Genomic DNA, 12,390 nt, shown 5'->3' on the forward strand with positions numbered 1-12,390 from the left:
TTGAAAGAAGAAAAAAATAAGAAAAGTTTCCAAAATCTAGTAGCACAAAAATTGCCAAAAACTGAAAGGATAGTGTAGAGGAAGAGTGGGGCCTATTTAAAACATCAATAGTTAACAGTGCTGTGTAGATAGGCAGCAAAACAAAGGGTAAAGTGAAAGACAAAGAAACCAGTTGGTGGAATAATAGATAAAAAATGCAATTAAAAATGTAATATGGCAAAGAAAAACATGGAGTTTGAAAAAAGAAAAGGAGAAAAGAGAGGAATATTCACCCAGAAACTAGAGCAGGATAGCAAAGGGAACCAAAAACTGCTATATGGGTTATTGAAATGTAAAAGATCTGATAGAGGTTGAAACAGAGGATGGGGATATTATCAAGGACATGGAAGGTATCAGAAGAGTTGAATTATTTTGAAATCTTACTGAATGGGGAAGGTGCACAAGAAAGTGACACCGAAGTAATTAAATTAGAGGAAGAGCAGGATCCAATCTCTTGGTCAGAAACTAAGAATTCCCTGAAACAGATGAAAAGTGGAAAGGCGGCTGGAGTAGATGAGCTAACAGCGGATATGATTATAGCCACAGGAATCCACGGAATACAATGGTTACACCGGGTACTGGGGATGATATGGAAAGAAAACAAAGAGCCGGATGAATGGAAAAAGGAATTATAATACCATTGTACAAGAAAGGTAGTAGAAAGAAATGCACCAACTACCGAGGAGTCACACTGTTATCAAACTGCCTTAAGATAACAGAAAAGATCATTAGAAAAAAGATTGCAGAAAATTCTAGAACACCAATTACAGGAACAACAGCATGGGGTCAGAAGTAATAGGGGAACAAAAGATCTCATTTTCTCCCTTCATCAACAGTGTACCAAGGGATAAAATATGGGAATGCTTGAGAAAACAATGTTCCTGATTCATTAATTAAAAAAGTCCAGATGCTGTACAATGGTTGAGAACAGTGTACATGTAGGAGGTGGAAGATCAAAATCGTTTAAGAGAAAGAGAGGTGTTCAGCAAGGCAGTTTGCTATCCCTTTTACTCTTCATTACACTTACGGACACAGTCATGGAGGGAAAAAAAAATTCAAGAAAAAAGAAAATGAAGGTCTCAATGCTTCTGGTTTTGCTGAGGACATTGCCATTTCGAGAGAGACTGAAATGGAGATTCAGAGGAGACTAGATTAATGGAACACAAAATTTAAAAAATTCAAGTTAACTGTGAGAAAGAACAAGGCAGTGGCAATGAAGATGAACAGAGCACCCACACCTTGTCACATAATAGTGGAGATTGGAGAAGGTTGAATGCGTGAAAAGCTTCAATGACCTGGGTAGCATCATATCACGCAATGGAAGTTCCAAACTAGAAGTCTTAAACAGACTTCTTCCACCAACAATGAAACCTAACCTGGAGCAAGGAAGTCACTCAAAGAGCCAAACAGATTACGTATAAAACTTATCTCCTGCCAGTCATGATGTATAGTCTAGAGGCTTGTGTCATAAGAGATAGAGTCGAGTACAAGCACGTGAAAAGGTATGGGGGGTGGATATGCGGGGGTGGGGGGGGCGGAGATGGGGGGAAATGGGGGGGGGAGATATGGGGGGAAATGGGGGGGAGATATGGGGGGAAATGGGGGGGAAATGGGGAGGGGGGAAATGGGGGGGGGGAAATGGGGGTGAAATGGGGGGGAGATGGGGGGAAATGGGGGGGAGAGATGGGGGGAAATGGGGGGGAGATATGGGGGGAAATGGGGGGGGAGATATGGGGGGAATTGGGGGGGGAGATATGGGGAGGGGGTGAAATGGGGGGGGGAAATGGGGGTGAAATGGGGGGGGAGAGATGGGGGGAAATGGGGGGGAGAGATGGGGGGAAATGGGGGGGAGAGATGGGGGGAAATGGGGGGGAGAGATGGGGGGAAATGGGGGGGAGAGATGGGGGGTGAAAGGGGGGGGTGAAATGGGGGGGGGGGTGAAATGGGGGGGGGGTGAAATGGGGGGGGGGTGAAATGGGGGGGGGGTGAAATGGGGGGGGGGGTGAAATGGGGGGGGGGGGTGAAATGGGGGGGGGGTTAAATGGGGGGGGTGAATGGGGGGGTGAATGGGGGGTGTGAATGGGGGGGAATGGGGGGGGGGGAAATGGGGGGTGGAAATGGGGGGGGAAATGGGGGGGGGAAATGGGGGGGGGGGAAATGGGGGGAAATGGTGGGGGGGGGGGAAATGGGGGGGGGGGGGAAATGGGGGGGGGGGGAAATGGGGGGGAAATGGGGGGGAAATGGGGGGGAAATGGGGGGGAAATGGGGGGGAAATGGGGGGGAAATGGGGGGGAAATGGTGGGGGAAATGGTGGGGGAAATGGTGGGGGAAATGGTGGGGGAAATGGTGGGGGAAATGGTGGGGGAAATGGTGGGGGAAATGGTGGGGGAAATGGGGGGGGGGGAAATGGGGGGGGAAATGGGGGGGGGAAATGGGGGGGGGAAATGGGGGGGGGGAAATGGGGGGGGGAAATGGGGGGGGGGAAATGGGGGGGGGGGAAATGGTGGGGGGGAAATGGTGGGGGGGAAATGGTGGGGGGGAAATGGTGGGGGGGAAATGGGGGGGAAATGGGGGGGAAATGGGGGGGGAAATGGGGGGGGAAATGGGGGGGAAATGGGGGGGAAATGGGGGGGAAATGGGGGGGAAATGGGGGGGAAATGGGGGGGAAATGGGGGGGAAATGGGGGGAAATGGGGGGAAATGGGGGGAAATGGGGGGAAATGGGGGGAAATGGGGGGAAATGGGGGGAAATGGGGGGAGGGGGAGCTTGCAGGTGACATTGACTACAGAGGAGACAATGAGTGCTCTGAGATTGAAGTGGTTCGGTCATGTGAAGCATACAGGTACATTTAGCAGAAAACTGTTGGATTTATTTCTAGCTATTGGACAAAGTTGTGTGCACTTTAAAGAGACTATGCATACGTATGATTTGAGTATCTTTTACCAATAAGTCTCAAATAGGGTCGCTGGAGTACTGAAGTGGTTTTGTGCAGGAATGTTGTCCGCACTTGCCTTGAGGTATGATGGGAACAAAAGAAGGCGTGCCAGCTGTTTGTTACACGGACAATGAGAGCTGCAGGCAGACCACGTGTTTTGAAGCAATACATTCAGAAGAAAGAGTGCCATATTGCTGTAAATGAGGATTATAAAATTAATTGTTCTTTGTTTGAGTCACAGCTGTTTACACTGTGCTAGTATCTGAAAACCAAGGACAGTGTCGAAACCCCCAACACATTCAAAAGAGCACCAAAATATTTTTCTGCTCTGTCTTGCTAAGCAATCTGTGAGTGCAGACCAAGGGAGTGGATCAATGTTTGTTAATTAAATCATGGGGAGATGTAGGTGTATCACTGATTATTAACATGTTGAACATGCCACAATCATATATAAACAATAATCCACCTGCCTTCTCCAACGATTTAAGTAAAAGACACTGATCTATGTACTTAGTGTGCTTGCGCAGACTGAATGCATATTCATTTCACCACCACCTTTGATACATTTCTCTGTCTCTGCAATTAATCCAGAGACACACATAATATCATTTCACTTTATAGCACTCACTGCCATAATCTCAGAATATTTCTCTCAAAACTAGCTAATACACTGAGTCAACATGGTCAACATAGTGACTATGCCATAGTGCTTGGCAATAATCTAAATCAGCATAACCAGCATGTGGATCAAATTATTCATTCATTATCTAGGTTTCTGTGTGCTTGTTAAGATGTCACAAAACAGAAAGTGCATTCTGTGAAAGATAAACTAAAAATTATTCATTATGTGAAGAATGATGAAACTTTAGCAAGCTTATAAAGTGAGTTGGTATACCTGAGGGAACAATCAGCGGATGAGTGAAAGAAGACAAACTTACAAGTTCTTTAAATACTATTGAAGTGTGAGAATGAACAGAAGATTGACTAAACTAAGAAAAGGCAAGTGAACCTGACAAATGCCATTAAAGGCAGTTTTTAATAAACAGAAGTGAAGGTGAGAGCCATTTTGCGAGCCCAAGCTGAAAAATTTCAGCTTTGATTTACATGGCAACAAAGATTTTATAGCTTTTGAGTGACGGATTTTAAGATTGAACTGTTACTATGAAGTTCACCAAACAACCGCTGAAGGATAAGAACGGTCTTTGAACAGTGAATGTGCTTGTTTCCTGAAAACACACACACACACACACACACACACACACACACACACACACACACACACACACACACACACTCTATTGTATAGCATATATAATATTGCATTGTGTGTTCTTCCTAATATTCCATGCATATTTTGTCATTACACAGTTCACTCTCAATATACCATCGGTATGATATAACGTGGAAGCATGTCCCCCAACAACTGCGTTATTTCGGGCTTCTAAAGTACTTTCTTGTTGTCGTGGCACATTCATTAGAAACATTTATGAATTTTAATATAAAATGGGAATGGATTATACAACGTGTAAATTAGACCATATATTGCTTACCCTTTCATTGATTTGAGATAAATCTGCTGCTATGGATATATTGTGCTGTGTCTGGTTCAGTCTTGTTGCTTCAAGCTCCTCCTTCAGTTCTTTTATTTTATTTTTGCAGTCGTTTAGTTGAAATTTATATTCATCACGATCCTGCAAGTAAAACATGCTAAAAATTATCAAGCTTTGCTTCTACAGAAAAAGATTTTATCTGTGAAACTTCCGGGCAGATTAAAACTGTGTGCCGGACCGAGACTAACTCGGGAACTTTGCCTTTCGCGGGCAAGTGCTCTACCATCCGAGCTATCCAAGCACGACTCACGCCCCATCCACACAGCTTTACTTCTGCCAGTACCTCATTTCCTACCTTCCAATCTTCACAGGAGCTCTCCTGTAGGAGATGAGGTACTGGCAGAATTAAAGCTGTGAGGACAGGGCGTGAGTCGTGCTTGGGTAGCTCAGATGGTATAGCAATTGCCTGCAAAAGGCAATGGTCCAGAGTTCGGGTCTCGGTCCGGAACACAGTTTTAATCTGCCAGGAAGTTTCACATCAACGCACACTCAGCTGCAGAGTGACAATCTCAATCAAGATTTTTTATATTTTCTTTTATGTGGTTGCTTATGCTCCACATTCCAAAAACTTATATTTGTCTTCCCAAACACCATCAATACACATAGCAGTAAGTCAAATGTATAAGAAAACTAATTTAAAAAATTTTAAGATTATCGTAACTTTTTAAAAAAAAAAAAAAAAGTTACGATAAAGTTCAAATTATGAAGTGACCTTACCATTCATACTACAAATGTCTCACATAAATAATGAATATCACAATAATAATGTCCGCCATGACGTTATTTGAAGCACATCATGGTTTCGATTTATTAAAATTATACTCAAACTATAAACTATTGCAACACTGAATTAATGTCACTTTGCATACTGGTAAGCATTATCAGAACTTACATCTTATAGGACAATTTACAATGTAGGCTACCGGCATTAATTTCAGGTAAAAGATTTTTATAAAACTTATCTAGTTCCCTAACATCTTTTTTGTAAGATTATAACTTAACTATGCAACGAAACACCCAAATTATCATCATAAACTGAATACCTAAAAGGCCAAGAAAAAGATGATATACAGCTCAACAGGATAAAGCGCTGTTAAATTATTTGTAAAAATGGACACTGAAACAATACAACTCTCACACTCCATGCTGACATATCGCACGGTAGCTGATGAGAGTGACCATAAAGGCATTTCCCATTTATACTCACTCCCATGAGCCACAATGCTGAGTTGCAGCTTGGACTGCACAAATAACAGAAATGCCAGAACACGTAAGTAACCAATTTTAAAAAATCAGTTGTCTGGTCAAAAAGAAAACAAAGTAAATTATTAACTGAGCAGAAATTTGGATACAGCTTCCAACTACACATACATTCATTCACAAATCTTAAGAGGAGAAAGACGAATTTTAGAGAAACAATACAAAATTATGTAAAATTTAAACAAACTGGGAACTCATTTTTCTAAAGGCTTTCTAATATTAATGATACTTAGAAAATTCCTTATTATTACACGTAAATAATTTATTGACTCTGTAAATGAAGCCAAGGCAGATGTAAGCACAACACTTCTGAGTCCTTGCAAAATAAACTGGCACTACAAGCAGAAGGTCTGAGTCTTGAACCGCACAAGTTGAGGCAGATGGCAAAATAACAAGTACACTAAAACAGTAAGTGGGATAGGGCATATCTCGGTTCAATGAAGCAAAGTTGTGTAGAAAAAGCATAAGGCCAATTAAGAGGCATAGCATCATTTAATTACAAAAAAATTAAAAACTGATCGTTTGTATCAGTAATATCAGAGTATAATACCATGTATGAATGCATTATCTACTACATTTCAGCCAACTTTCTGTTGTGTCAGAGGTATGGGCTTATTAAGTGGACACTTGGGATTAACAAAAACACTCCTTTACCAATTTACAACCAAACTGTTACCATTCAAACAAACCTAGACTTCAGGTTACCCTACAGATCAGGGTTTCACCACACCTAAAAATTCATTGGCTTCACTAACTCTCAACCAAACTGTCACTTTCCAGCCAAACCCAGACTACAGTCCATGCTATCACCACAACCTACACCCCAAAAATTAATGTTGCTGTAAAATAAGTATTCTTTGTTCTATTCTCTTCAAGTTTGCACACTTACGTCATGCAGATCATCTTCAGTAAGTTACTGGACAGGGCAGGCATCTGATATATGTAGGTTCAGTAGAACCAATCCTTGTACTTTAAGTCCAAAATACAACTTCACACGATCAAGAATGTCAATCAGGTGTTTAAGTATTGGAATGACAGTAGCAGAACCTACTTTCAGAACCAGCATAACCCAAGAATGACAGCACACTGACTGTTAGTTAAGAGGGAAGCGGCTTTTTTTATCTTTCACTCGCCTATTGAGAGAGAGCGACAGGATTCTGATTATTAACTGTTCTTCAGTGAAATGAGTTTTTCGTTATAACAATTTAATCCTATTTAAAGTTGAATTAATTCAAGTGTGTTTATTCAACAATGTGCCATGAAATGGCAACAGGTAGAAGATTTTCAATGGCAAATATCTGAGGTTACAGTAGGCTGTGCATTTTCGCAACAATAGGAATTAAGAACAATAGGAATTATGAATCACATTTTGCAGCTGCAGCCCAGAAGATCTGCACCACCCTGTCCATAAGTGGCCGTCACTTCTCCAGGTCAAAGAGGACAAGAACATGGGATTCCTGAGGCAACTAATGAGGAAAGTTGGCAGTCTTTTGGGTCTTTCTTCAGTTCCAACTCCCTAAATGTATTACTCTTACACCAGAGTCATTCCATGTCTAAAGAATCAGGGGCCCCCACTCGACCATCTCCAAATCTAAGGAATTTTGGTGTGGAGAGTCTATATGGTCTTTGTTAGCTACATACCAAATTTCAGTTCAGTATCTTCAGAAATTAAATTCTTAGGGGATTTTAAAGAGAGCCTACTCACCTTCACATCATGTACAATGGTGCAAATGTGCCAAGTTTGCTAGGATTTTTTGAAACTTCTAGCAAACATTTGCTTTAATATACACAGACAACTTTTCATGCTGAATCACACCGTGGGAAAAATTAGGGATTAAGCCCTACCTAAATATAGATACAAGCCTCTAAAGTGGCTAAAAATTCATTGTGCTATTCTGAGAGCCATGGTTTGACCAACCACTGCTACTTTTCATATGGACCAATCACACCAAAACTTCGGAGGGTTATTCATATCTGTTGTTGTTGTCGTTGTTGTTGTGGTCTTCAGTCCTGAGACTGGTTTGATGCAACTCTCCATGCTAATCTATCCTGTGCAAGCTCCTTAATCTCCCAGTACCTACTGCAACCTACATCCTTCTGAATCTGTTTATTGTATTCATCTCTTGGTTTCCCTCTATGATTTTTACCCTCCACGTTGCCCTCCAATGATAAATTTGTGATCCCTTGATGCCTCAGGACATGTCCTACCAACCGATCCCTTCTTCTAGTCAAGTTGAACCACAAACTTCTCTTCTCCCCAATCCTATTCAATACCTCCTCATTAGTTACGTGATCTACCCACCTAATCTTACACATTCTTCTGTAGCACCACATTTCGAAAGCTTCTATTGTCTTCTTGTCCAAACAATTTATCGTCCATGTTTCACTTCCATACATGGCTACACTCCATACAAATACTTTCTTAAACAACTTCCTGACACTTCAATCTATTATCAATGTTAAATAATTTCTGTTCTTCAGAAACGCTTTCCTTGCCATTGCCAGTCTACATTTTATATCCTCCCTACTTTGACCATCATCAGTTATTTTGCTCACCAAATAGCAAAACTCCTTTACTACTTTTGTGTCTCATATCCTAATTCCCTCAGCATCACCCAGCTTAATTCGACTACATTCCATTACCCTTGTTTTTCTTTTGTTCATGTTCATCTTATACCCTCCTTTCAAGACACTGTCCATTCCGTTCAACTGCTCTTCCAAGTCCTTTGCTGTCTCTGACAGAATTACAATGTCATCAGTGAACCTCAAAGTTTTTATTTCTTCTCCATGGATTTTAATACCTACTCCGAATTTTTCTTTTGTTTCCTTTACTGCTTGCTCAATATACAGATTGAATAACATCGGAGAGAGGCTACAACCCTGTCTCACTCCCTTCCCAACCACTGCTTCTCTTTCATGTCCCTCGACTCTTATAACTGCCATCTGATTTATGTAAAAATTGTAAATGGTCTTTCACTCCCTATATTTTACCCCTGCCACCTTCAGAATTTAAAAGAGTATTCCAGTCAACATTGTCAATAGTTTTCTCTAAGTCTACAAATGCTAGAAACGTAGGTTTGCCTTTCCTTAATCTTTCTTCTAAGATGAGTCTTAGGGTCAGTATTGCCTCGCGTGTTCCAGTGTTTCTACGGAATCCAAACTGATCTTCCCCGAGGTCAGCTTCTACCAGTTTCTCCACTCGTCTGTAAAGAATTCGTGTAAGTATTTTGCAGCCTTGGCTTATTAAACTGATAGTTCGGTAATTTTCACATCTGTCAACACCTGTTTTCTTTGGGATTGGAATTATTATATTCTTCTCGAAGTCTGAGGGTATTTCGCCTTTCTCGTACATCTTGCTCACCAGATGGTAGAGTTTTGTCAGGACTGGCTCTCCCAAGGCCGTCAGTAGTTCTAATGGAATTTTGTCTACTCCCAGGGCATTGTTTCGACTCAGTTCTTTCAGTGCTCTGTCAAACTCTTCACGCAGTATCGTATCTCCCAATTCATCTTCATCTACATCCTCTTCCATTTCCATAATATTGTCCTCAAGTACATCGCTCTTGTATAGTCCCTCTATATACTCCTTCCACCTTTCCGCTTTCCCTTCTTTGTTTAGAACTGGGTTTCCATCTGAGCTCTTGATATTCATACAAGTGGCTCCTTTTTCTCCAAAGGTCTCTAATTTTCCTATAGGCAGTATCTATCTTACCCCTAGTGAGATAAGCCTCTACATCCTAACATTTGTCCACTAGCCATCCCTGATTAGCCATTTTGCACTTCCTGTCAATCACGTTTTTGAGACGTTTGTATTCCTTTTTGCCTGCTTCATTTACTGCATTTTTATATTTTCTCATTTCATCAATTAAATTCAATATTTCTTCTGTTGCCCAAGGATTTCTACTAGCCCTCTTGATCCTCTGCTGCCTTCACTACTTCATCCCTCAGAGCCCATTTGTCTTCTACTGTATTTCTTTCCCCCATTCCTGTCAACTGTTCCATTATGCTGTCCCTGAAACTCTGTACAACCTCTGGTTTAGTCAGTTTATCCAGGTCCTATCTCCTTAAATTCTCACCTTTTTGCAATTTCTTCAGTTTTAATCTACAGTTCATAACCAATAGATGGCGGTCAGAATCCACATCTGCCCCTGGAAATGTCCTACAATTTAAAACCTGGTTCCTAAATCTCTGTCTTACCATTATATAATCTATCTGATACCTTCTAGCATCTCAAGGATTCTTCCATGTATACAACCTTCTTTCATATCTATGATGTCTATATATCGACCAGATTTAATTAACACTGGATGCCCAGATAAAAAGAGATGTACCTGCAAAGTTGGCCAACCAGTGGTTGGTCAAATCATGGCTCTCCGAATAGTGCGACGAATTTTTTAGCCACTTTGGAGACTTATCTATATTGATGTATGGCTAAATCTGTAATTTTTGCCATAGTGTCATTCAGCATAAAAAGTTGACAATGTATATTAAAGCAAATGACCAAATGTTTCCTAGAGCTTTTAGAAAAGCCTAGCAAAGTTGGCACATTTGCATCTCTTCATACATGATGCGGAGGTGAGTAGCCTCTCTTTAAAATCCCCTAAGAATTCAACCACTGAAGATACTGGTGGGTCAGGCCGTGATATTGTATGCCACAAGTACTGAAATTCAAAAACCTTTTAATCACCATAAAACTTTGTGCTATTTTTTCAGAAAACTATGTAGTTTCAAATGCTACAGTCATTTCCCTTTTTAAAAAAAAATTATTTGTGTGATTTTTTCCTCACACATTAGAAAAAATAAAATATTTTCTGTTACGGGAGGATGTTTCATTAGATATTATTTGTATCACAAACATTAAGGATCATGTGACAAAATCTATGTAGGCACTTAAGTTACCCTAACAGGAATACATTGGTATTAAAAGACGGAATTTGGTATGTTTATCAAAGACATATAATTTCCCCCAAAATTGTTAATGCCCCTCCATAATAAATTGTTGACGTAATTTCAATATAAAATATAATGAACAGTTAATGTAAAATTTTCTTTCCCCTTACTTCAGTACCATAAATCCACATGAAACAACCATTTAATAAATATTTATTTTGCGAAACTTGTTACGGAAGGACATTTGCTATAAATGTCTATTTGAGTTTCCTCTAAAAATGAAACCAGCCACTCACAGCATGTCTTTACCTAGCTAGCCAATGAAACAACTCTGTCAGATGTTTTCTCTCCAGCTTTCCGTTCTCTCTCTCCATTGTTATATAGATTTTAAGTGGCTGTTCACGTTGAAAGTGTAAATTTGCTGGTTATGAAGGTTATAAACAATTTGAAACTAAGTATTAGTTAAATGTAAATGAAATTTGTTTATTTATGCACAATTCTGATATTTTTTTTAATAAACCTGATTACTCTAATAGCCTGAGTGAAGAATGTAGGCTATAATTCGATGTGCTATATAAGCAAGAGTATCAAATATTTAAAATGCTGAGGCACCTTGTTAATATTGTTAGCATTTATCTGACAACTTCCAAATATTTTTTGTAATTAACAGTGAAGGAATATCGTAGCCTACTCTGCAAAGACTAGACAAAATTGTTATGTGCAACACTTTTAAAAACATGTAAAAAGAATTTCTCAATTCTTTGACTTTGTAATTTTTAATTTATACTCTAATCAAACATGGCATATCTCGTTTAAGCTGAGCGTATGTTCACTCTTTGAGCTTGAAAATAAAATGTAATGTACATCAATGGCTTACTATGATTTTTTTGGAAATGTAATGTAAATTCAATTACTTCTTTTGTTCAGTTATAGACTAAAATTGAATGTATGTGCAGGTGTGATGGCCAAAACTGGTGCCAAGTGTGATAAGGAACGCAAAAAACAAAAAATGAATGATCCAGCAACAGCAGAAGTTTGTCATCAAAAAGATCGTGAGAGAAAGAAAGCAAAATGACAAAAGTTAAATAGCTGAGGGAAAGATAGGTCATTTACGAAAATATGAAAAAGAAAAAGATGCAATGCACCCTTGGTCGTCAAACCAGTGCATATCCAACATTAAAAAGGTCACCTAGCACATTAGGTAAAGCTACCGCTAGGATCAAGAGATTTCTCCCAAAATCACGTTCCAAGCATCCTGAAGTTCTTGGAAAACTCATCAAATCCTTTTCACCTCAGAAACTTAATATTTTTTTTTGAAGTTGCTGGCTTTACTGCTAGGAATGTAAAACCAAAACAATCAATATTTGAAAGGAAAAAAAAAAGGGATTCTGTGCCAAATCAAACAATACAGAACGTGATACAATTTTACGAAAGTGGTGACATAAGCTGGCAATGCCTTGGTAGAACTTTATGAGCTTTTCTGCAAAGAGTATGGGGAATTACCCATTGGACAGTCAAAATTTAAACAATTACGATCAAAGCATGTTGTAACTACAACACTAAGAGGTCGAGAAGTTTGTGTCTGCACTTATGAAAATGCTGCTATTTTATTAAGGTCTTTGAACAAGCATGTGCTAAGCATACCAAAAAAGTTTAGAT

At 39.9% G+C, this 12,390-nt stretch overlaps 1 protein-coding gene across 8 annotated transcripts in view; it reads right to left on the reverse strand.

Annotated features, from left to right (window-relative positions):
* The window catches only part of LOC126359288 (repetitive organellar protein-like), a 216,905-nt gene that overhangs the window by 121,966 nt on the left and 82,549 nt on the right, over nt 1-12,390 (reverse strand). For all 8 annotated transcript variants that reach the window (XM_050007623.1, XM_050007622.1, XM_050007618.1 and 5 more), the window contains one exon: nt 4,525-4,665. In XM_050007623.1, coding sequence (XP_049863580.1) covers nt 4,525-4,665 — 141 coding nt within the window. The remainder of the gene's footprint in view (nt 1-4,524; nt 4,666-12,390) is intronic.

Source organism: Schistocerca gregaria, chromosome 1 (assembly GCF_023897955.1).
Source record: "Schistocerca gregaria isolate iqSchGreg1 chromosome 1, iqSchGreg1.2, whole genome shotgun sequence".
In the NCBI taxonomy this organism is placed as follows: domain Eukaryota; kingdom Metazoa; phylum Arthropoda; class Insecta; order Orthoptera; family Acrididae; genus Schistocerca; species Schistocerca gregaria.